The 26,916-nt window shown below is 38.4% G+C and overlaps 1 protein-coding gene across 3 annotated transcripts in view; it reads left to right on the top strand.

The window, feature by feature from the left end:
• NELL2 (NEL-like 2 (chicken)) overlaps positions 1-26,916 on the top strand; it is a 334,876-nt gene that overhangs the window by 223,691 nt on the left and 84,269 nt on the right. For all 3 annotated transcript variants that reach the window (XM_012720507.1, XM_004675947.2, XM_012720508.1), the window contains exons 15-16: positions 15,722-15,844; positions 16,604-16,699. In XM_012720507.1, coding sequence (XP_012575961.1) covers positions 15,722-15,844; positions 16,604-16,699 — 219 coding nt within the window. The remainder of the gene's footprint in view (positions 1-15,721; positions 15,845-16,603; positions 16,700-26,916) is intronic.

The raw sequence follows: 26,916 nt of genomic DNA on the forward strand, positions 1-26,916 counted from the left end.
TTGGCAGATTAAAGTCTTTCTCAAAGTGCTCTGAACACTGTGATTTCTGAGGACTGGGGTTCCCCTCTGTGAGAAACAGTTTGAAAGGAATTATCCCATGTGAAGGAAACTCATCAAGTAAAAGTGAGTGATTTAGAATGAAGTTTACATAAAAACCTTTTCAATATCTTGGGGAAAATGAATTATAAAAAGAAGAGGCACTTTAACCATTTTATCAGAAGAGAAGATTTCTTCTTGGCTTTAAAAGAAGGTGATTTTCTAAATGACAAAAAGAGATATTACTCTGTACCTAAAATGATCCTTGCTACTCAAGAACTGAACAAAACACAAATGTAAATTAGTTACCAGCTTGGTATCTGGCACATATTATATATACACACACACCTGTATTCTATATGTGCAGTATGTAACATATTCAACTACATGAATGCACACAGAGATATTTATGTGTTCTAGTTTACCATGAAACAAATCTATAGTATCTTGAGGATAAAGATTCTGCCTTACTCATCTTATAACAGTCAACTTAAGCATGGCAGAACTTAATGCATGTTTGTAACCTCAGTAAACATGGTAAATATAAATGTTAAGCTATTAAATTCTATTAGCTCTAAAATGTCAGTTAATTCAATACTTGCAAGCACATGGAATAAAAATATAGTAAAGATACACAGACATATGTATATTCTATGTTCTATTAGAGTTACTAAAGAAAAATAAAAATATATAATATTTTAGAATAGAAAGTACTCCTATATCTTAATATACCTTAAGAGATATGGATTTTGTAATCTAAAGCTCTTTTTTAAAAGTAAATTCCTGAGTAAAAAAGGTTGAGAAAATGCCTTTGCTTGAGAGACCCAAACCTTTAACTGGCTTTGTAAAGGAGTCATTCTGTTTTCTGTAAGTTGGAATATAAAAGGTCATGCTGTGGGCCCAGTGGACTCTGGGTGATGACTGTGGTGCCCTGGTGGTGGGTGTGAGTGGTAACATACATCTGAAGGGGTGTGGGCCAGTACCTCGAGTCATATGCACAGTCATGTGCCAGTGTTACTAAAAAGAACATGGTATTGGATAAGGGTAGACATCTTCTAAGATCATCTTAAAATGCCTTGGAAAGCCTGTCTAGGTTGAAATTCTGTGATTTTTCTCAGAAAAGTTTGTATTTCAAATATTCCCTTTTATATTGCATCTGTTTTGAGTTTTTTTTTTTTTCTGGTTGTGGTTTTTTGAATATACTCGCTAATGTTCTCATTACCGTTGTGTAGATATTCAAGTAGGACCAGCCTCTGAGCTTTCAATAAAAGGACAGGTTACAAAACATTAGAAACATTAGGTTGAGTGATTTCTTTTTTCATGTAGGATGAATGAACACTTTTCCTTTCTTTCAAATAAATGTAAATAAGTGGGGGGGAAAGTTCCCTCATCAAATTTAGAGGCAAAACTGACATGATTGCACTGTTCCAGTGCAACCCTATTGTGAAATGGGGTGGCATGAGTGTGGGTCCTTACCAGTGTACTTAAACAGGACTTATAATGAGACTCAACCACAGGCATACACAAAATAGTTACAAAAAGGAAAAATGAAAAAATGAATAATTCAGGGAGAAAGAGAATGTATCCTACCAGTTCTGCTGTGCTGAAACCCCAACAGCACACTGAAAGCAGCAAAAAACTATCCTTCCCCGCTCCCCGCCAAGGTCCACCTGTCTGGTTATGTACCAAGCCTGGCTGCTTCACTCCACCCTCAGTTCCCAGCAATCCTCCCTTCGGTAGTAATGACATGATGGGGTTTCTAGTCCTTGGTCTCTTGGATCTTTCTGGTCTGCAGTGGATGGGGTCCATATAATCTTATTTGTGGAGTTTTTTCAGGACATTCTCTCCCCACAACAAAACCTTTTGCTTTAGTGTTTGGGACCGTGGGCCTTCTTGTTCTCAGGGCTATTGTCTCAGTGCCCAGAGTCCTGCTGGTCAGCTAGGCAATCAATCAGGGAGGGGGTTCTCACCAAGGACAAAAGTCCTGGCCTGAGAACATCTGGGAAACCAGAATCTGCTGAAAACAGCTGACAGGTATTATGGCCAGATCAGCAAGATCAACTAAATACCCTACGTGTAAGGATTAGCAGAGAGTTAGGTAAGAAAAAGGACTAGAGATCATAGGCTTTGACCAGAAGGACAATGGAGCTCCCCAGGCAAAAGTCCCTGGTCACCTCATCCCACCACCCCCCTACATCCCCAATGCATCCCCCACCCATGTAAATTCCCTACAAGCTTGACCCACCTTTGAACTTGATTCTGATAAAATGCCAGGTGTAGCCCCTTGTGGCCTCTCATGCTCCCACTACTTAGACTTTGAGGGATATTCCCCTCTTGTCCGCACAGCTCTGTGAGGCAGCATTGGTGAAGTTAAGCATTATTAAGCAATAATAAGGTAAGAATTATTAGAGTCTTTTAAGCAATGCGTAGGTATCACTATAAGTGTGAAATTTCAGATATGGTGCATGGATTTAGGGTGAATACAGTGAATTAGATGTAAAAGATAATGAGAAAATTAAAGCAGAGATTTTGTATAGATCGGCGTCTGTTATTTCGTTATCCTCTTTGACCAAGCAACTAAAATTTGTCATGTGTTAAAGCAAGAACTGAGGATTCAAAGACCTATAATGAAAATTCACTCTCTCCAAGAATGTACTGATTAATGGCAGTTGTAAGAGAAGAAACAATCTCTGATCTCGAGGAAAGAGCTACTCTAATAATAACTCGTGAAGCATCCACCTGCGCCCAGATTATTATAAGTGCTTTCCAAGAAGGGGGTAGGGGACTGGCAGGAGAGGTTCGGTAGTGGTGAGTGAAGCCTGTGCACATATGGAGGAGTAAAAATAGCACCTCGAAATTAGGTAGATGTGTAAACAACTGACAGGGAAGGAAGGAGGGAAGAAGAGGATGGGGGGGGGAGGAGGGAGAGAGGCTGGTTTCCATACATTATGTAAATTATTTTTTGCAAGGATGACATGTATGGAGATCGCAATCTCTTATCTACTATTCCTTCTCAATCCAAAATCCAGACAGTTTAGGAAACTGAATGTTTATTTTAAAATTCATTTGGCAATAAAATTTGATCTAATGTGCCACGTTTTCTCATATTCATCTAATTTAGTAAGAACAGTCCTACTTTTACTGCCTGGTGTCGTTTTGGAGTTAGTGGGGGTCCTTGGGTTCACCAGACCTCCCCTTTCAGCGGCATGTGGTGAGTTCCTAGGTGAGTTTATCCAGGAGACAGAGACTCAGTTTTATATATATATATATAAAGATTTATTTATTTGTGCATACAGAACTGGGGTACAGACCAGAGACTCAGGGGTGGCGAAAGACCCTACCAGAGACAGAGTGGGGAGCAGAACAGGCAGATAGACAAAGTACACTGCTGAGGGAAGCAGCGGGCGGGCCAGGAGAGGACTGCCTCACCATGTATTTACCTCCGGGGCAGCCTCTTAGTGCAGTGCTTTAACCCGCTGTGCCACCAGGGAGGGCCGAGACTCAGTGATATTTAAAGAGCAGGTTTATTAGAGAAAAGGACAAGAGTCTTGGACACTTGCATAGACACAAGCGGGCAGGAAGAGCTGCCCCAAAAGGAACAGGCTTGCTGAGAGGCCTGCATGGTTGCAGGCAGCAGCCTTTGGAGAGCGGCTTCCTCTGCAGGAGGTCAATGCAGGGAAGTCCAGACAAGGCTCCATCCTGGGCAGGCAGGAGGTTGCTGCCTTGCAGAGGGAGAGAGCGGGTAGAAAGAAGCAACTGCATAGTCAAAGGTGGGCAGAGGACTGCTGCTCAGTGCTGGTGCAGAGACTACACTGATATAGACAGCTTCTCTTTGGGAGGGGCCCACTCCTTGTGAGCCTGGACTTGTTGATTATGAATAGAATCTGAATTTACAGGAGATCCCACTATGGGCTCAGTCTCCCTATCTTTATCTTTCACCTTTTGGGTCTGCCCTACATGCAGCCCTAGGCAGTCTGTTTCCTACTTGAATCTTCTGCTCTGTAATTCAGGCATCGAGGATCTTGATTTCTATGGCTGTCAGTGGCTGTGCTAATCCCTTCTGCCCAGCTCCCTGTGTGAGTCAATCTTGTGATGCCTCCTTTCTATTCTTTCCTCCATCACTATCGAAATATGTTTGATTATGGGGCACTGCTCCAGATCCTGCTGGCGACTTTCTCCTGGGTTATGAGGTCCACTGAACAGAGGGTGAACTGTGGCTCAGAAAGATTCAATAACTCAACCAAGATCTGACAGCTACTAAGAAAGCCAGAATGTGAATTGGGGTAATCAGATTCGAATTACCTCACTCTTACCTTCCACACAGTCTAGCTTTCACTGGTAATGATGGAGTTAAGCACAAAGCTATATTGGTTCTATGGGGATAAACTAAATTAGAACTGGGAGAGTTTCAAAGAAGGCCTTCTGCATGGTCTTCTGACTGATGTGAGTGATGTGAGTGAGAGGTGAGTAGGGGAGTTAGGCAGAGCAAGTAACTAAGGGCTTGCTGGGCAGAAAGCAGGGTCATTTGTAGAATATACAGGAATTGGCCCATAACATCCTTGGCCTTCATAATCTCAGAATGATATTACTAATAAAAATGATGCAGTAGAAGAGTGGTAAATCAAATTAGTGCTATCTCAAAGGATCGTTAGTCTTGATGGTAGGTTGTTGCCTTAATGGCTGGTAAAAACAACATGTAAAATTGAAACATTGAGAGGAATAGAGAATGGGGGAGAGAGTGAGGTTAAAGGCATTCAGATAATGGTGTGCAGATGTGTAAAATGGGGAGCAGTTTGTTAATTAGGAAGCTAGGGCACCAATCCAAAGGAGGTATTTAGGACCCAGGCTTAGTATAGAGCAGTGGAGGTGGAGGTGCAGAAAGGGAAATGAGAACTGCCAAGCAAGCAGAATCCAGATTAATTGGTTCCTGTAGGTGGGAAGAATTGGGGGGAAACTCCATGTCCCAGATTCCTGGTTTGGGAGGAAGAAAGCTGGAAGATAGATTCAATGGTAGGTGGAAAATCTGAGGATGTGTTTTTCTGATGGCCTGCATTATTTTCAGGAAGTTCTTGGTAAGGCTTTGTAGGGACAGTGAGGAGCTGAGGGTGGAGGGTGAAAGATCTGATACCTGCTGAAGAGAGTGAAAGGTAAAGCAGAAAATGTGCAGGATCGTTACCAGAATACTTCGGTATTTGATGTTAGCAGGTCTGTGAATGTTTCCATGTTAGAATGAGACGTACGTTATAGTGACTGGTTCACTCTTTATTAAATATTCAGTGGGAAACAATTTGAGATTTGAGCCAGCCATTGAATTAGATGTTGAGTCAATCGATGAATTGAACCTAAAGGTTTACCTCCTAGGTGGTTGAGCAGGAAGCATTGACTCAGTTTATAATCTTAACAACCAAGTACACTCATGTCCTCTTTATCCTTCCAGCAATTTCAGAAGGTAATCCATAAAGTGCTTTGTGCTGAAGTAGTGAGGATTTCAAGGTAATAATAAGAAATAATGATAAGTAGAGTCAGGAATAAAATATGAGGTTAGTTAGTGGGCATTCTGCAGCTACTTGCAGTTATACCACAAGAAAAGGCATGATAAAGTGAGGGTTGATGTTTATGGAAGTTAGTGGCAATGTATAAATGAGGGAGGGTCATTTTCCTTCACAAAGTGATTGTCACATATTAGCAAATCAGCATCCTTCCTTCTTTCATCCTCCCCTCATCCTCCTATTCTTCTCCCTTTGGGTCAGAGTTAGATTATTACTGGGTGTTGAGCAGCAATCTGCAACACTAAGAGGCAAAGCAAAGGTTAAGGGTGAAGGTGAGGGAGGAGGAGGAAGGGGAAGAGGGATGGAGAGGGAGAGTTCAAGATGATTACCGTGGCCCAGCAGTTCTGCAACATGTCCATCTGTGGCCCCTTCACCACTACCATGTCTACTCCAGTCCAGGCCCTCTCTGCAGCAGATTCCCGCCCCCCCTTCTTTCCTCCCTCATTCCCTTTCATTTTTATGTTTTTACTTTTTATTGAGGTACCATTTCTCTACAATACCACAAGCTTCAGAAGTGTGTTTCCCACCCTGATAAATGTGTAGCCACACTAGGTCCATCACCAATGTCTACAAGTACACAGAGATTGTGGTGTAGACAATGAATGAGACATACCTCCTCCCTTAAAGTGGCCTGGATTGCGATGCTGGTGCTACCTACAGGGTTGTTTCTTATGTCCCAAGGTTCTGCCTTATGCTGCACATACACTTTGCACAGTGCTCAGCAGGTAATCCGGGCTGCGTTTCTCTAAGTTTGCTTTTTCCTCCTCCTCTCCTCCTCCGCCCCCTCCTCTTTCTCCCCTCCCCCCCTCTGCTTCCCCCTCTTTACTGTTTGCTTTCTCTATGTTTGCTTTTTCCTCTTCCTCTCCTCCTCCCCCCTCCTCTTTCTCCCCTCCCCCCTCTGCTTCCCCCTCTTTACTGTTTGCTTTCCCCTCCTCCTCTTCTCTTCTTCCTCCTCCCTCACCTTCACTCTTAACCTTCTGCTTTGCTTCTCAGTGTTGCAGATTGCTGCTCATCACCCAGCAATAATCTAACTCTGACCCAAAGGGAGAAGAATAGGAAGAAGAAAGAAGATGAAAGGAGGAAGGAATGCTGACTTGCTAACATGTGACAAACACTTTGTGGAGGAAAATGACCCTCCCCTCATTTATATATTGCTACTAACTTCCATAAACATCAACCCTCACTTTATCATGCTTTTTCTTGTGGTGCAACTGGAAGCAGTTGCAGCATGCCCTCTAAACATGTTTTGTTTTTTTATTCCTGACCCAACATATCCTTTTTTTTTTTTTTAAGATTTATTTATTTATTCATACAGAACTGGGGTACAGGCCAGAGATGCAGAGGGTGACAGGATTCACCAGAGACAGAGCGGGGAGCAGAACAGGTAGATGGACGAAGTACACTGCCGAGGGGAGTAGTGGGCGGGGCAGGAGAGGTCTGCTGCATCATGTGGGTCTCCTCCGGGGCAGACAGGAATCGAACTCATGCGGAAGTGGCTTTAGCTTCTTAGTGCTGTGCTTTAACCTGCTGTGCCACCAGGCAGGGTCTATCCTTATTTTTTACTGTTCTCTTTCAGTCATCACTACACCAGGCCAAAGCACTTTATGGACTACGTTGTGAAATTACTGGAAATGCAGAGAGAGTATTTGAGTGTAGTTTGCTTGTAAGAGCCTTGAACAAATAGGATGAGGTAAGGAGGCTATGCATCTTGCAAAAGGACTAGATGAAAAACAAGCTTGTCACAGAAAGGAAACCTGAACTAATTCCTACTTGCCAGACAAACAGAAGAACAAGAAGTCAGTATTGACTCCCTGTGGTCAGTGAACAGGAAACTTGAATAGTAAACAAAAAATACTTGGGTGTTAAAAATGAGGTTTAGTGGGTTTGCTATTCATATAGGAATTGAGCTGGTTTAAAGTATAATTTCTTATAGTTACTAATAGCTCTAAAGGAAGGTTTTCTGATAAAATGACATTGTACTAAATAAACTTTTTTCCTGTAATATAAAGTGAGTAAATAAGATGGTCACTGGAAGCACAGTGAATAGTTTGTGGTCAGTCTGATCAGACATTTTTTCCTTCAATGTAATCATTGAAATTAGTGGTATTTTGGAAACCAGAATAATGTCCAAAGTCTGTTTGATTTCAAAAAAAGCTTATGAAAAGAGCAAACTCTGAGAATGGTTTTCTGCACAGAATTGAAATAGGAAAGAGATTACATGATTTACCTTATGAAAGTAAAATAAATTTTCCCACTGAGGTAGACAATAATATGAGAAGGTAGCTAATACTTATTGAATGATTATTTATCAGTCATTACATGTATTACAAGCTTATTCTTCACAACAGCTGTTAATACATCTCTTCTTTTCTTCTTTTGGAACTTAGGAAGATTGGCTTCTGAGAACTAGGGTAAATGGCATTAAAAAAACGAAGCCTGTCTGAAAATCATGGTGTATCACATTGCTGCTCATTAAATAGCACATAATTTCCCCATTTTATCCTGTTTTGTCCTTCATATTTAGTTTGGAACAATTGGTAGAGGGTATTTCAAACCACTAGATGAATCAGTAATCGATATTAGGTCACCAGTGTTTTGATTACAGGTTTATGTATCAATGCAGGTAAGCAAGACCCATGTCTGCATACTCGCCCACTAACATTATGGAAGAAAAGGGAGGGGGAGAAAGAAGGAAGAAGGAATTCTAGTTCCTTCTCAGTTCATCTAGAAATTGTTGAGCTGTGATGCAGATATACTCATTTTGAAGATCTCAGCCATGGAATAGTCATCTTGAAATGCTAATGCCAAGTTCTAAGCGTACTTTTGCTTGGTCTAATGGAAATGGCATATTGTATGTGAGGAGTCAGAGTTATTGCCTTTTTTGTAGAGTAAAACCAGAGGTCTTAGTATTTTGGATCCATGGGCTGTCCTGATGCTCTTTATAGGTCAGAGTAGATAACTACCTCTTTATCTTGTATGGTGATATAAGAGTAAAATACAAGGATGAGCTTCTGCAAACTCAGTGGTATCTTAGCGTAAGCTATTTGGTCCCCAGAAATAGAGAAGGAAACTGACTAAGCAGGTATACATTTTTGAGATAAACCAATCTTCTAAACATATTATTTGATTGTATTACTTTAAACTCCTCAGGCATAATTTAAACTTCTGTAGGTTTCTTTGAACTAAGACTCATCCAGTCTTGTTCTCATGTTTCTAATAATCACATAATAGTTAGGACCAGTGGCAAGTTGTCACCATGTACATAGCATGTACATTCTAAGACAGAATTTATTATTCCAAGGATACTAGTGTGAAGGAGGAAAGTGAAGCAGCTCCACTGTATGCTACTATATTTCCACATTTCTGCATTTCAATGGGAGAATAGCAAGTATAGCTTAGACCATATAATTCTTTTGGCTGAGGAATCCATCAGAGGAAAAGAAAGATTTTCTGATGCTAATGGGCCATTTGTGAAGGTTTATTTTGTTCTGTTACCAGAAGAGCAAAATCTATTGTATAAAGTTGTTGGCTAGAGGCTCTAGGATATTACTGGGTATGTGAAGCAGACTTATGGATGATATTACCTAGGATGATATTACCTGGGCTTTACTGCTAATATCAGGAGAGGGCGCTCAGATTTTGGTAATATTTTTTGCCAAACTGCATTAGTGTTGGGCTTTCAGAAATTTTTCTTTTTTAAAAGATTTATTTATTTATATATAAAAGAACTGGGGTACAGGCCAGAGGTGGGGGGTGAGAGGATTCACCAGAGGCAGAGCAGGGAGCGGAACAGGCAGATGGACTGAAATATACTGCTAAAGGGAGCAGCAGGCGGGTCAGGAGAGATCTGCTGTGCCATGTGAGTCACCTCCCCGGCTGGGGGTTGAACTGAAGCTGCAGTGGTGGATAGCTTCATAGTGCCACCAGGGAGGGCCTTCTTTCAGAAATTTTTAAGTTGGGGAAATTAATGCTTAATTTGAAGTCTGTGAGTTGGTCAAATTGTATTGCTGGAATTTTAATTTATCTATCCGAATCTTCCTTTACTTACTATTTTTACTGGGGTAACATTAGTTTACAACATTGTATATGATTTAGAAATACAGGATACTATCTTTCTCTTTTGTTACCATCACCCACCTCCAAGACACACATAGTCCTCCATCACTGTCTATTATGCTCCCAGCCCACTTTGCTCTCCATCCCCCCCCACCCCCAGTATCCTCACTTCTATAGTCAGCCATCTGGGGTTTGTTATTGGTTTAGCTTTAACTGATCTTTTGTTAGTTTTGTCGTATTCTGCATTTAAGTGATGCCATCCAGCATTTGTCTTTTTCCTTCTGGCTTACTTTGGTTAGCATAATCCCCTCCAGTCCCATGTAGCATGTCACAAATGGTAAGAGTTTATTTTTTTTTTATGGCCAGTAGTATGCCATTGCATACTTATGCCTCAACTTCCTAATTCACTCACCGTTGTATAGATTTCCATAACTTGACTTTTGTGAATAGTGCTGTAAATAGAGGGCATCTAGCCCTAGGAATTAGTGGTTTTGCATTATTTGCTGGGTCATACTATAGGTGTACTTTTAATATTTTGAGAAACTTCCATGCTGTTTTCCATAGATTTTAGACCAGTCAGTCTACACTCCCAACAAAGTATATGATCGTTTGTTTTTTTTTTTCTCCATATCTTCACCAACACCTCTTTTTGGTCTTTTTGATATGGGCCATTCTCACAGGTGTAAGGTGACATCTTACTGTGGTTTTGATTTACATTTCCCTGATTATGAGTGATAATGAGCATTTTTTTCATGCACCCATTGCTGATCTGTGTATCTTTTTTTGACAAGTGTCTGTTTGACTCTTTAGCCCAGTTTTTGACTGGGTTCTTTGTTTACTTTTGGTTGAGTTATATGGCTTTGTATTGATAGATTTCAAATGTTAGTCCCTTGTCAGATGTATAATGTACAAAATTTTCTCCTTTTAGTAGTGTGTGGTTTTGTTTTAGTGGTAGTTTCCTTCACTCCTCAGAAGCTTTTTATTTGGATAAAGCCCCCATTTTAAAATATATTCTGTTTTGTTTTTGTGATATTGGAGATGACTCCACAAAGACACCACTGGTTCCTATATCATGAGGTTTTCTTCTGTGTATTTTATGGTTTTATGTCTTACATGCAAGTCTATTAATTATTTTGAGTTGATTTTTTTTTGTATGGTGTTGTGATCTAGTCACATTCTTTTGCATGTGGCTGTTCAATTTCCCCAGCACTAGTTACAGAAGAGACTTTTCTTTTTGTAATGGATACTCTGGCTTCTTTGTCAGAGGTTATCTGCCCATTTGCATTTGAGTTTATTTTTGGGTTTCCATTTCTATTTCATTCTTCTGTGTGTCTGTTTTTGTTCCAGTGACATACTGTTTGGATTATTATAACTGTCTAGTATAGTTTGTAGTTTAGACAAGCGACCTTTCTTTCACTATCATTTCTCTTTTTTGTCAAGATTGCTTTCGCTCTTCTGGCTCTTTGTGATACCATAGGGAATTCAGTAATTTTTTTTTTTAATTCTTTGAAGAAAGTCATGTAAACTTTCATAGGAATTCCACAATATCTATATATTGTTTCTGAATAAGATGAACATTTTAGCAGAGAATATTTTTTACTTCTTTGGTCTTTTTCTATACATTTTAACAGTATTTTAGATATTTTTCATTGTAGAGGTTGTTTACCTCCTTTGTTAACTCAATATCATATGAATAATGAAGATTTTCCTGAGATTGTGAAAATATCATTCAATCTGATGGGTTGTATATTCTGAGCATCAGATCTGAAATGTTTGTTTTTTTATATATGTGAATTCATTCAAAATTACATCTTGGCATACTTGTCTCATATATTGAAATGTACTAGTGATTTTAAATTTAACTTAGTATTTCCCTCCTTATTTAATTTTATTTATTATATGTTGAAAATGTTGAGGAAGTATTAAAGATGTACAAGCTGACTAGTGAGTAGTTGCGTAGTATAGACTTCAGGGGTATATCAGTAAGAAAAAAGAGTAAGAAGTTAACATCTGACCTAAGCTGGATATGAAGCAGCAAAAGTTATTTATAGAGATGATCTTAAAGAATATTTGCTCCTTTCTTCATTTGCATTTGTTTTGTGAAGGGTTGTTGAATTTAAGTTAATTCTTCTGTGAGATAATAAGATAATATCTGTTAAGAGAATTTCTTATAAAGTCATAGTTTACTTTAGTTGACAATTATAAGTATAAGCAACTTTAAGTATCATAAAAAGCTTAAAGAATGTAGAGGAATTAATATCTTCTGTTTCTAAAATATATTACCTTAATTAATATTTGAACTATCCCAATCAAGAAAAAATTGTCCCATAAAATCTCTGAAAAAATTGGCATCTAGTCTACAATTGAACAAAATGGGGTACCCTTAATTTCTAATGTCAGAAGAAGTAATTCCTAGCTTTTTTCATTTGGTCATTCATTCTTTCAATCACATTATCTAAGGAACATTCTTTGACTGCTAAAATGAAATGTAAAAAATGTACAACATTCTTATGCAGAAGTTTGCAATCCCATATGGGTCTTAAGAGTGAAGAACCAGATAAAACAGAATAAGAGAGCCTTGTATGTGAAGCCAAGGAAAAGACAACAGAAAAAGAGTGAGATATTTTCACATATGACATGCTATTGTAGTGTAATCTTCAAAAATGGCATGAATTTTCTCAGAGAATCAGTGGGGACACACACTTTAGGCAGAGAAGGGAAGTGCAAAGATACAAGTATATTCAAAAATCTAACCCCTTTCTTTACCCCTGAATTGCTTAGGAGTACACTTACTTGCTTTAGCAACCATGAAGAGTAAGTGGCAACAGAGGAACCTAGGTCCCAGTGTGTGTAATTATTTAAGGTTTATTGAACATTATCACACTGGGTGCTAAAACGAATCTTGTTAGGTTGTTCTTCTACTCAGGGAGCCTGGTCTAATTAAGAAGACAACTAAGGCAGGTATGAAAAGAGCGTCAAATCAACAGTAGCTAACTATCTTTAAAGGGATGATGGCTGTCCATATAGAGTTATAGATTAACTGCAGTGCACTGAATTATCCCGGGAAGAAATTTGGCAGCAGGTTCAAAATACAGAGTGTGAATTTACTTTGCTTAAAACTGATGAACCCAGGGCCCTCCCTGGTGGAACTGGTTAAAGCACCGCACTATGAAGCAGCCACTGTAGCATGAGTTCAATCCCCAGCCAGGAGGTGATCCACATGGCACAGCAGACCTCTCTTGTCTCACCCAGTGCTCCCCTCAGCAGTGTGTTTCAGTAGGTCTGCTTGTTTTGCTCCCCATTCTGTCTCTGGTGAATCCTCTCACCCCGCCAACCTCTGGCTCAGTTCTTGTATGTATAAATAAAATAAATCTTAAAAACATAACCAAAAACTGCTGAACCCAAAGCTGTTTGGTCTACCCATTTGTCTGTCCATCTGAAATTTTACCCCTGGTAAGGGTGATCCCAATGAGGAGACCCCTTTTTTCAATGTATCATCTATATTTATACATTTATAAAGTCCATGAAATGCTCTGATAACTAAATAATAGGGTAGAATAATAGAATTTTGTACAACCGAGGGGAATTCATCAAACAAGATGGAAACTAAGATATCTATTCATGCAATCCTGAAATCTCTATGATTAAAGTATCTCTTTATCCTGAAAGTGTATTGTAAATATTCTCCAAGGATTTTATTACAGGGCTAAAGTTAAAGCTGTGATAGCTTTGAGCTTATATAAAAAAGATATAAATTATGAAAGGTTAATATTTAGATTTTAAAAGTAAAACATTTTACTTTAGTGGTTGAAATAAGTGATCTTAGGATAATCTCAAATGAATGTGCCAAAGGCAATTTGTTTAAAGTTACAGATGTATTACAGATTACTCAAGTTATAGATGGAGATGTATTCTACATCATCTAGGATTTTAGATAGATGATATATCGATTAATTAATTGAAACAATGATATACAGAGTTCTAAAATGGAAAGCAAGTTTTTTTTTTTAAATTAATCTTTGGTTAATATTGATTTTTCCCTTCAGATGTGGTCACTGTAGTTTTCCTACCACCAAAGCACCCCATTACCATGTCCCCTTGTGCTCTCCTGTCCCTTTTCCCCTTTCTCCCCACCTCACCCCTCCATGATTACCTCATTTTTATGGTCAGCTTTTAAGGTTTGTCTTGTTTGACCCTTTATTTTATTTTTTTTTTATTCCACTTATAAGTGAAACCATCCAATATTTATCTTTTTTCCTTCCTTATTTTACTTAGCATCAACCCTCCAGTTCTACCCACAAATTTTGTCTTTTTTGATCGCTGAGTAGTATTCTGTTTTTATACATACCACATATTGGCCAATTATCTGTTTGGGGGCATTTAGGTTGTTTCCATATCTTGGCTACTGTAATAGTGCTGCAATAAACATGAGGGTGCAGGCTTCCTTTTGAATAAGTGTTTTTGTGCCCTTTGGATAGAAGCCTAGGAGTGGGATTGGTGGGTCATGTGGTAGCTCCATTTTTAGTAGGTTGAGAAACCTCCGGACAGCTTTCCAGTGTCTGGACTAGTTTACATCCCCACTAACAGTGGGTTCCTTTTTCTCCACACCCTTACCGACACTTCTTGTTTGTGGTGGCTTTAATATGGGCCATTCTCACAGGTGTGAGGTGGAATCTCATTGTGATTTTGACTTGCATTTCCCTGATAACAGGTGATGACAAACATGTTTTCACATGCCTGTTTACCACTTGCCTTTCTTCTTTGGAGAAGTATCTATTTAGCTCTCTGCCCATTTTTTGACTGGATTGTTTAATTTGTTTTTTTGAGTTGTATGAACTCTTAGCAGCTCTTCTGCATCAGCCCATTCTCAGTTGCATGGAATGAAATTATTTTCTCCCATTCCGTGGGAGTCTCTTCATTTTGGATTTTGTCTCTTGTTGTAGAGAAGCTTTTTAGTTTTACATAGTTCCAGCTGTTTATCTTCTTTGTTTCCTTGCTTCTGGGGTTGAGTCCCCAAAGATGTTTCTGGGGTTTATGTCATGGGTGTTTTGCCCATATTTTCTTCTGTATATTTTATGGTTTCACATCTTATGTTCAAATCTTTTATCCATTCTGAGTTGGTTTTATATTGTTCTTCATTTACTAGTTCCTTGAGATGAGAGATTAGTTTGTTTCTTCGGATTCTTTCTTGCTTCTTGATGTGGTCCTACATTGCTATAAACTTCTCTCTGTGTTGGTGAGTTCTGGAGATTGGCTTTCTCTTTGTGATGGGTTGTTCCTGTAAGGACTTACAAGGTCATTTATATTTTTTTTTCTCCCAATGGTTTACATATAGGTTTGTTCTGCTGTAGCTGGGGCTCCTATTGAATGTGGTATTCCTCTCCTACTGGCCTGGACATTTGCCAAGAGATGGATACAGTAGCTAGGGCCTTCCACAGAGCCCATCTGGGCATGTGGTGCACTGGCAGACCTGGTTATCTGGGCGAGTAGCTGCCAGGGGGTCAGGAGTGGTCGAGTGGTTGGGAGAACACTGGCTACTTTGGCTTACTTCCTTACATAGTTGAGGGTCTCACCATTCAGTGCAGGTGCACTTACAAGGATCACAAGGCCTCTCTAGGTCCAGGTACATACTGGCAGAGTCCCAGGTAAGGTCATGAGGAGTCTGCCATTCTGAGAAGGCAATGGTGGTATCTCATGGGATTTTGGGAGGCTTCTGGCCACTCTGGCACCATCCCAGACCTCTTCCATCAGGGTGGGCACTGCCAAGTTCTCACAGAGAATCAAGAGGCCACTGTGAGTCTAGATGTATGCTGGCAGGGTTTAAGTATTTCTTTATTATTGTGATTTTATCCTGGTGAATCAATGTCTTGACCATTGTAAATGTATTGAAATAGACATTTATGTATATACTTCAAGAGAAGTAAACACTGATTCAAAATATGGATGTTTCTTTAATATATAATTTGTGTGCGCCTGTGTTTGAAATAAATGCCATCCAATAACCAAGAGGCAGGTGCAATTTAAAATAGAACATCTTGTAAATCTGTTTTTTATTAGCAAAAGTGTATTTCTCATTTCAGAACATGACGAATGCCTCACAAATCAGCACAACTGTGATGAAAATGCTTTATGCTTCAATACCGTGGGAGGACACAACTGTGTTTGCAAGCCAGGCTATACAGGAAATGGAACCACATGCAAAGGTAAACCCTAGAGGCCAACATTTCTTCCCCCAAATAGAATTCAATTTATCTCCACCTTTTCCCCACCCCTTCTCATAACTGGCCACAGGGAGCTTTCAAGTAAGATTCTTTGTCTTCTCAGCCCTTGCTATCCCTTAGGGTTGTACAGGTGTTTAAGTGTCAAACTATTTGGCTCCTTTGAGCTAGTGCTTCTTGACCTTGATCACAATGAATTTCATCTCAGTTCCTCTCTAATAGACCACGCCCACAATCCCATCATGTATATTTTTCTACAGAGCAGCTCTACCTTTAGAATCTTAAACTTCTACATTTTCTTGTCTAGCCACAAGTTCTCACTCTTTTCTCTCCGCTAGCATATACATAGCATATATATTTATATATATAGTGCATTACACACACACACTAGTTTGTTTCTTAAGGAAATTGTCTAGAATAGTGGTCATTTTTTAGGTTTCATTGTAAGCTGAATTGTTATGATGAGATTCAGTTCTAATCCTAATTTACTCTCTGTTGTGTATGTAACATCACTGTCTTGTTTAATGGAGTTCAGCACTTCATTTTACACTTGAAACATTTTTTTTTTAACATTGGAAACTGTTTGTTTTACAAATTGTGCTGAAGTTACAAATTGTGCAAAGTCTTGTAATAAATATGAATTATCACTGCATTTATCATTCAATGTCCACATCTCCAAGAGGGAAGATTCTCTCAAATTACTTGCTAATAAAATGCTAATCTCATGTATCTGAATTATTTCAGCATTTTGCAAGGATGGCTGCAGGAATGGAGGCGCTTGTATTGCTGCTAATGTGTGTGCCTGCCCACAAGGCTTTACCGGGCCCAGCTGTGAAACAGGTAAGGATATCACCCCATCTTCTAGAAAAGGAATTTTTACGCCAATATATACAGTAATCCATGAGGAAAATAATGTTTCATGTTTCAAGTGGGCTGTCAAAGCATGGAGCTATTAATAAGGAAGTGCTGGGAGGCAGGAGGTGGGAAGTTTCAGTGATGTGTGTTCTCTGGGTGTTTCCCTAAAGTCACTTGAGGAAAGGTCTGCGGCTATTACAACTCAAAGCACATTAAACTTCAGAAAGATGTGTGGCTTTGCCCAGGATCTTATAATTTCACAACCCATTTTATTCATCAGTATGAACCCTTTATCCTGGTATGTACCCAGCTATATCACATTAGAGTTCAAGCTAATGATGCATCATTCCTAGATACACTCTCTCCTGCATCTACAGCTGGGAATTTTAAATAAATTTTTATTTGACTCAGTATTTATTTCTTGTTGTGTACTAGAAGTTTCTACTTTTTAATTATTCCTCATTCAAGTTCATCTTCAATTTACTCATCCAGGTGAATATTAATGTTGGAAACAAAAGATTTTTAAAATGTATGATCTATGTATGACTTGACTCACAGCAAAATGTTTCATAAATTGAAAACACACCTTTGGACTAATAAGTGTTTCAAGTACTAGTGCCCATGGAATTATGTCAGCAGTGGCTCTGGGTGCTTTTTGTAAAGTAGTTTTATCGGCAGGTAACTCCAGAAGTATGGTCATTCTCCTTAAAAGGAAGCTTTGGGTATTTGTCACCTCGTATTCATTTACATGTATCTTTCCTCAGTGGGCACATAACTTGCCCTGCTGCCACTCCAAGGTCAGACGATCTGGCTTAATAAAAACACGCTCTGGCCAAATGAGAGGCAGGAAATGTCCTGGTCAAGCTCGAAGGGAAGATCTTACTGAAGAGATCCTTCCACTGTGCACAGCTAGATGCTCACAAAAGAGCTGGCATTGCTAGAGCATTTTTCAAACGCCAAAGACTTGTTTCAAAGATTTCTGAGAGAAAATGTATCATATAATCTTTGATAGGTGGAACTCTTTTTTAAAGGGATCTTTCCTTAAATCAGGAATTCCCAAGAGCATTGTGTGGGTGAATCACTGGATTTTTTCCCCCCAAATTATGTTAATTGAGGTCAAGTCGGTATACATCATTGTGTGTTCTAGGAATTATAGGTGCAAACCTCTAAAAATGTGTACTTTCCTGCCCTGCCTTCCACCAGTGCCCCAATAACCCTCCACCATGTTTCAATGGACCTCTTTCCTCACCCATTCACACTTATCACCCTCCCCCTCTGATTGCCTTAGTTTGACAGTCAGATCTTCAGAATTGAGTATTGGTTTGGTTTTGATTGATGACTTGTTAAATTTCTCTATATTCCACATGTAAGTGAGACCATCCAATTTTTATCTTTCTCCTTTGGACTTATTTAACTTGATTAAAATACAGATTTCTGGTAATAAGATTGGATTAAAATGACTCGCCTCAAATGCAGTGGTCCCCTACTATTACCATCCTGCAGTCTCCACATATCAGGGTGCACCATGAACTTCCTGCTTCTTAGCACCTGTGATGACTGTTTCTTGAGTACAATATTTTATGCTGCTTCTGGTACAATCTAGATGCTGACGTTTCAAATCCTTTCAGTGATATGGAATTTTGTTTGTTTTAATGGATGTGCTATTGGCTTACTTCCTTGCTAGTGTTCTAGAATTAAAGTATCTCACCCTTCAGGTGTAAACATCATAGCACTCATAATCCTCTACCACAGTCCACTGTGGTCTCTCCTCACATTATTCTTGCCTCTTCCTCCCCCTCCCTGTATGCCTCAGTTGTATGGGCAGCATTTAAGGGCTGGTTTTAAAATATATTTTTATCTCTTTGTTTTTCATATATTCCATATATAAATGAGACCATCCAGCATTTGTCTTCTCCTTCTGGCTTATTTCCCTTTGCCTAATCCTGCCAGCTCTATGCATGTTGCCACAAATGGCATAATTTATAATTTTTTAAAAATATTTATTTATGCATAAATAAATGCACTGGGTACAGGCAAGTGGTGCAGTGGTTTTGAGAGGATTCACCAGAGACAGAGTGGGGAGCAGAACAGGCAGACTGACAAAGTACACTGCTGAGGGGAGCAGCAGGTGAGACAGGAAAATTCTGCCATACCATGTGGCACCTCCGTGGCTAGGGATCAAACTCATGCAGAAGTGGCTGCAGCCAGCGTGGTAGTGCTGTGCTTTAACCTATTGAGCCACCAGGGAGGACCCAAGTTTATCATTTTTGATTGCTGGGTAATATTCCATTGTTTATATAGACCACATCTTCTTGATCCACTCATCTGTTTTGGGACATTTAGATTGTTTCTATAGCTTAGCTATTGTAAGGAGTGCTGCAGTAAATATGTGAGTGCAAGCTTCCCTTCAAATTAGTGTGATTTGTATTCTTTGGGTAGATTTCTAAGCATGAAATTGCTGGGTCAAGTGACAGGTCATATGGAATATGGAGACAGTGCCATACTGCTATCTATAGTGTCTGGACCAGTATACATTCCTATCAGCAGTGTGAGAGGGTTTTTTTTTTTTTTTTTTTTTTTCATATCCTCACCAGCACTTGTTGTTTCTGGCTATTTTAACCAGGGCCATTCTTAGAGATGTCAGGGGGTATCTCATTGTATTTTAGATTTGCATTTTCTGATGATAAGTGATGATGAACATTTTTTCATTTGCCCATTGGCCATCTGCTTGTCTTCTCTGGAGAAATTTAGTTTTTTCCTCACTTTTTGATTGGGTTGTTTGTTTTCTTTTTGTTGAGTTGCATGAGCTCTTTTAAGATCTTTGATATTAGTCCCTTGTCAGATGAGTAGTGTACAGATATTTCTTTCTGTTCAGTAGGGTGTTGCTTCATTTCAGTTATGATTTCTTTCACTGGGCAGAAGCCTTTTATTTTGATGTCATCCCAGTTGTCTACTTTCTCTTGTTTTCTTTGCTGCTGGCAAGGAATACTCAAAGACATCACTGAAGCTATGTCTTGAAGTGTTCTGTCTATGACTTCTTCTATATATTTTATGCTTTCACATCTTACCCCAAGTCTTTTGTCCATTTAGAACTTATTTTTGCATATGGCATGAGATAGTATGACTAATTTCATTCTTCTGCATGAGATAAAGACTGTTCCAGAGTCTAGAATGAATAATGACCATATTTAATCCTGCATATCATTCCTTTGATACAAAAGATTATATGATGAGATTATGAAATATGGGTGTCATAAGATTAATATGAGTAATGTGTAATTTAAAACTAGAGGTAAAAATAGCACAGTAGAATATTTATTATCTATTTAATTAGCCTTGAACTTTCAGTCTATATGAGAACTACCCCAGATTTAATCTAAGCAGTAGTCTGTAGCAGCCAAGGACTTAGAGAAGATCAGATGTAGGTTTAAAATCTACTTCTATTCTTGTTATGTGGCCTTGGACAAAATATGTCACTTTTCTATGTCTTGTACTTTCTGTATGTCACTTTACTCTTCACAACTTTTGTCCAAGACAGGTGCTGACTCCATTTTCAAGCAAAAAGATCAGGTTCAGAGTGATTAATATTTTCTAATGCCACAAAATTGGTCAGTAAATACAAAGTTATGTATACTTCCAAACCAAGGTAGCACTGCTTTTCAGCATTTTCTCTGAAGTCACACTAGCAATAGAAGAGAGATAGTGCCCCCACTCTAGGGAGCACCTGAAATAGTCCACCATAGTAGTAAATACATTTCTTCAAATACCTTGCTTTAACCCAAAAATTCCAGCATCTCTGTTCTATAATATATGAAATATTTAATTTATTTTGAGTAAAGCGGGCTTCCTAAGGCAGTGGCTCATATCTCTGTATTCTCACATCTCTTAGCCCAGGACCATATTTCACTACTTAAGGAGCTGCTTATCTGAGAAAATATAATGATCGTATTTGCCTCAAAGCATCTGTTTCAGCTCATTTAGACCCTAAGTCCTCACCTCTTAATACTACCACTTGTGTTGATGTTGTACTAAGTAAAAGTTGCGCCTTTTTAAAAAATAACACGGGATGAGAAGAGAGCCACAGAAAATAATTTTCCTTGCCCATTGATGCAGTAAATATTTATTTAATGTGCTGAGCACTTACCTTAGAAGTAAAGGTAACAAATAACATCAGCTCCAGAACCTCAGTGAGTGGCACAGTGTAGATTACTAATTCACATCGCAGTTTATTGTTTGTGGTGTGGTGTGGAGTGGAAGGGTTTTGGAGTTGGGATTACTCAAATCAGAGACCTTGGCTGTTGCCATTTTATGAAGGAACCATCTCGACACTTGATCTCCAAAATCATCAAAAAAGGGAGAATGGCAGAGATTGCATGGAGAGGACACACCCACTGTCACTGTCTCATGTCAGAGTGATGTTGTGCTTTGCATACCACAGGTGAGAATTAATCCCATGGGTTTGGCATTCACCTCCTTACCTCATCTATGACTTGTGCCTCAGCTCAAGTCCTCTCCCTTTGCTCTCAGCAAAATCTAGCTCTTTTCTGGACTTTGCGAATGGGAACCTTATCTTCTAGGTATTTTTGGCCCATATCCAAGGAATCAGCACCTCAACCCCCTGTCACTTCCACATGCAGCGAAGTCCTTTGGATTCTCTTTCTTCAACAGAGCCTCTCTCATTCCATTCTGATTGTCATGACAAGATTAGGTTCTTCAGGTTTCTCTAGCTGCCCTCCATGTTTCCAATGAATATTATAGGATAGAGCTGATTCTGTGACCCTGTATTGAAAAGAGCTTCAGCATCCTCCGTTGCACTCAGGTCCTATTACTGAACGCAGCATAATGCCTTTTGATTTCTGCTCACCCACCCAGATTTTACCCTCTTGTCCCGCAGTCTCCTCCCTGTAGCCCATGCCTGTCTTGTGGTCCTCTGCAGTCTCATGGTCCTGAGCAGTTTTGTGGTCCTGAGCAATCTCATGGTCCTGAGCTGTCACACAGTCCTGCACTGTCTCATGGCAAGGAGATAATGAAGTCACAGATAAGTGAGGTAGTGCACATCAGGTACTCCGTTACCCTGATATGCAACTGAGAACTCAGGTCGTCTGATTCCTAGTCCAGTGGTTTCTGTTCTCCCTCCCTCACCCTTACCTAACATCCCTCCTCTTCTGCCACTTTCTCTCCCTTCTTTCCTTTTCCCTATGTCATGCTATATACATATATTCATGAAGAGTGTGCTTTTTGTCATGTCTACCTCTTCAACTGCCAAGTGGTCTTGTTGTCCTTGACAGTGAAGGATGTGGCACTTTCTCTCCGAAGGTAAGGAAATTCTGAGGATTGTCAGGGTTTCCTGAGGTAGTCTAAATCTGGCCTACTGGCATTGGATGGTGCTTCATAAGTTAGAAAGGACATTGATGCCTGGCCCCTGTGACCATCTGCTGAGCCTTCACAACAGAATCACTGAGGGTGAAGTAATAGGATTTTCTGCTGTTTTTTTTTTTTTTTTAAGGGGCTTAATGAGCATGATATTGACCTTCCTTGATGCTTTTGTAGAGAAAGTTTCCCTTGAATTCCCTCCTCCTAATTTATGTCTTCTGTTTTTTCATCATGTTTGTATTCATGGAATGGTTGAGTCCATTTTCCAACTTCAAAAAGAGACTATTTGTGTAGTTTTTACTGAGTAAAATTAATTTTCCATGACCTGCTTTTTAACAGTGTAAAATCACCCACATGCACAGCATATTTTCATTTTTAATTAAATGTCCTAATATTCCATCAGGTGTTTAACTTGGATTTAGCAGGGTGATTATTTCTTCCATCACTCAATAAAATGTCTGAGAAATCTGTGCTGAGGTTTAACAGCTCTATCTCTGCCACGCTGTATTTATTACACAGTTTCTAAACCTCAGCAAACATGTGTCTGATGATCTAATTAATATTCAAAGTTGTCTTATTCTACAAAGCTGTAAATCTTTCCGTCATGATTTAAAGCATAACTCTAAAAGGTTTGACAGTCCCCTGTAGTAACTGCTGCCTTAAATCAAATTAAAATGTTTATAACTGGGGAAAAGAGAATATCAAATGGCAAAACTAAAATAAAAAAATGCTGTAATATCAAAGAAAAAAAGATCAGACGTTTGGTGATAAATGACTTTTTTTTTTGCTATGTATAAAATGATGGGTTTCCTAGCCATGATCAAAGCATGGAATGGGATAAGGTTTTAATTACTTTTCGTGAATACTTAAGTGAATATAAATTTAAGTTGCATTCCTAAGTTGCATTTTGCAGCTTTTTAATACATATAGTTTCAAGATGATAAAATGAAGTTTGGGGTATATATGATTTCTTCACTTCAACACTAACTTCAAATTGATTGAGGTTGATAGATAAAAGTTTATTTTGTTTCTGTTATAGTATGGGTAGTAAAAATCCTTTAACTCATTTATAGTAACAAAGTTATTTTTGCAAGTAATATGTGTAGTTAGCATTTATTATTAATGTCAAGCTGTATTAAATTTCCTGTTATGGTTAAATAGGCACATTCCTCATCATAAAAGGAATATATTGATTTAATTTTACAATCACATAGCTTTTTTGAAAAGCCATATTTTTCAGAAGCTTACATCATTCTATATCATTTTTATAGGAAGAATGAAAAAATTCAGAAGCAAAAGAAAATTCTCAACATCTCTGACATTGCATAACTTTTCTTTCCAAAATAACTTACAGTTGAATTCCACTATCAAAGTGTTTATCTTTTTTTACATGAGAATGAATAAAATTTTTGAGGCAAGTTAATATAGTTGAAAAAAGAAAAAACATTTTCCCACTTGCCTTTCTTCCTTTGAGATGTGTCTTTTTAGTTCTTCTGCCCATTTCTTGCCTGAGGACACATCATTTCTTTGTTGTGTTGTATACAAGAACTATGGGGACCACAATGATGTAGTCTTATTGATCTGGTCTCTGCCTGTACCTGCTGCGACCCAGATGATCTACCCTAAAATTCATTAAATCCACTACAATTTTGTTTACTACCATTTTAATTGGGACATTTACCTAACTCAAGTATTTCAGAACCATCACCATCTTCTAATGATAAATGTGATTGAATTGCATTTGATGGTTAATTATGTATTAATGGAAGGCAACTATGCTCAGCATGATCTCCCACCTCCCCCCCTCTCCCACCCCCACCAATGCAAATATCTATTAGTGAACTTTGACCAATTAGGACAAAGGTATTTTGTCCCCTTGGAAAATTTTTTAAAAAGAACATTTATTTGTGACCATATTTTGCCTAAGGATTGACTTGAATACACAGACCTATATATGTTGGTGATCCTTAACCTCTTTTAAATAACCTTGTATTGCTTACTGTTCTGTCTGGTCATCCGCAAAATACCTAACATAGTGATCAAGAATACAAAAATTGAAGTCACAGAGATAGTGACATGTGTCCTAGTTGACCAAGTGTGTGACCTTTTCATGTTAACTCATTTTCCTACACTTTAATTTACATATTTGTAAAATTAAAGTGATCATTTCTACCTCATGGGTTTGTTCTGGAGAGTAAATGAAGTAATGTTGGTAAGGCAAACAGCACCATGTCTGCAAAATGTAAGTACTCAATAAATGATAACTGATGTGACTATCAAATGCATTTTAAGTAAAATTTTATATACAGAAGTCTTTGAAGCTTCTAGATATCCTTGAGTTAGCTGGTAAAATACTGAGATGTAATGAAGTAAAGACAAAGAATAGGAAATAGTTTCCACAATTCACATATAAATCAATTTTAAGTATAACATTACCGTACCTTAATAGTTTAAGATATTTAACTTATCAATTTGCATTCTTTACATTTATACAGAATAGCTTTTCATTATAATACAAAATCTAAAAAATTAATATTTTGCAGAAATCTAAGTCTTCATACTATTCACAAAGTAGTTAAAAGCTTTCTGTTAAATCTCAAAGTCAGTCGTCCAAATCCTTCAGGTTAATTAGAAAAATCTTACTCTTTCCATGTAGCTATCATGTATAATAGATAACAACTGTGATGGAGAAATTTTTCACTCTTTTATTGTAAGGCCTATCTAATTAACATTGGAAATGAGGACACACCATGGAATTAGGAAAAGGGGGGAAATAGCTTTCAAGCTGGGAGAGGGCAAGTCTCCAAGAAGAAAGCTAAGTGGACTTATTTGGAAATTTTAAAAAAGGCTTCACTTTTGCTTTAAAAATATGGATGTTTTTCAGTGGATTCCTTTGTATAATGTCTTACATCCTTGCGTTCCTAGAATCCATACACTTAATTACAATTTGAATAAGCAATATATACATGGTTATAAAACTTACAAGGACCAAGAACACAGAGTGAAGAGGAAATTACCTTGGTACCCCTTCCCTGAACAATCTGTCTTGGAAATGATCATGTTATAAGGTAGTCATTTTGCAGAGTGAGTCAAATGGGAAAGCCACTCAAATAGTAGCGTTAACTTGTAACTCTGCATGCCTTAGGACAAGATCTTCCTCTTCTTTTAAACATCATGTCCTTGGAGAATGTTCTGTAGTTTCTCATTCATAAATTCTAAGCTGGTGAGCTGCAGCTCGTCAGAAGTATGATAGTGGATCTAGCCACTTGATAAGAGACATTATGAGCAGCTACCTAGGATTTTGTCTTCTCTAATTCAATAGCTATGTTAATTACTTTTACTCAAATTGTTTTTGTTTCTTGCATTCCATTCTGTTTTTATTTACTTCACTCTCAAAACCATACTTCAGTACTCTCTTGGAGTGGATATATTAATGACAAACTCTCAGTAGTGGGCTGAAGAGAGCTTTATGCCATTCTCAGTCTTAGGTCATGACCTTAGGTATATATTCTGGGTGGTTTTCTCTAAGTGCTGTGAAGGAAGCATTCATTACATTGCATTTTGGGGCTCTGGTGTTTCTCTTTAGAAGTCTGCTGTCTAATTGTAATTCATTTCAAAATGCCTTGCTGTTTTATTTGCTTTTAAGATCCCTTTATCTAGAGGCTTACAGTTACAATCCACTGTTACCAGATTATGAATTTACTTTTATCTTGTTTGACACTCCTGAGGACACCACTGAGTTCCTGAGGATACAGTCTGAGTTCCATCCTGGCAGGCAGCTGACCTGCATGGCACAGCAGACCTCTCCTGACCCGCCCACTGCTCCCCTTAGCCTGTTCTACTTCCACCTCTGTTTTTGGTGAATCCTCTGAGCCCTGTACCTCAGGCCTACACCCCAGTTCTTCTATGAAAATAATAATAATAATAATAATAAATGAAAAATCATCTCTCATCAGTTTTGAAAACATTCAGTCTTTATCCCTCAAATATCATTCTCTTTATTATAATAACCACACAGACTTCCTATTAGGCAATCATTGGCCCTCCCCATATATTTTTGTTTGACTTTCTTTTGTAATTTCTGTTTCTTTATCTCTCAGTGCTGAGCTCTTTGTAATTTTTCATACTTATCCTGTGGTCCACCATAATCTCCTTAGCTGTATTTGTTTGTTTGCTTACTCCTTTGCTGATTTTTTTCTCTTTTTTACTTCTGGGACTGCTCTTTTTGACTTTGTAACTTTCCCCTTAATTCTTATTCTTGTGGTTGGTTTTTATGTCTTTAATTTTTTTTTTACTTTTTTTTATAACAGTTTATTTTTACATCATTTTGTACATTTTTTTCCCCCATCTCAATTGTAATACCCGCGGGTTTCCCATCACCAAGTCACCCTTGTGCCATCACCATAATCCCGTGCATTTCCCTCCCCAGCCCCCTGTTTTTGATCCCATTCCCCACTCCACCCCCACAAAATGTCTCTGGTATATGGTTGTTCATTATTTTTGATATTTTCTCGCCTGGTCCATTTATACTCCTGCTATGAGTGAAACCAACCGGTATTTTTCTCTCTCTTTCTGGTTTATCTCACTAAGCATGATCTTTTCCAGCTCCACCCAAGTTGCTGCAAAAGACATGTGTTTCTTTTTTTCATTGATGAGTAATATTCCATTGCAGATTTGTACCACATCTTTTTAATCAGTCATCTACTTTTGAGCTGCTTCCATGTTTTTCCTATTGTAAATAAAGCAGCAATAAACATGGGGGTGCAGGTATCTTTTTGAATAAGTGTTTTTGTGTCTTTTGGGTAGATACCTAAGAGTGGGATTGCTGG

This window comes from Condylura cristata, unplaced genomic scaffold, assembly GCF_000260355.1.
Source record: "Condylura cristata isolate star-nosed mole 26May11 unplaced genomic scaffold, ConCri1.0 scaffold00004, whole genome shotgun sequence".
In the NCBI taxonomy this organism is placed as follows: domain Eukaryota; kingdom Metazoa; phylum Chordata; class Mammalia; order Eulipotyphla; family Talpidae; genus Condylura; species Condylura cristata.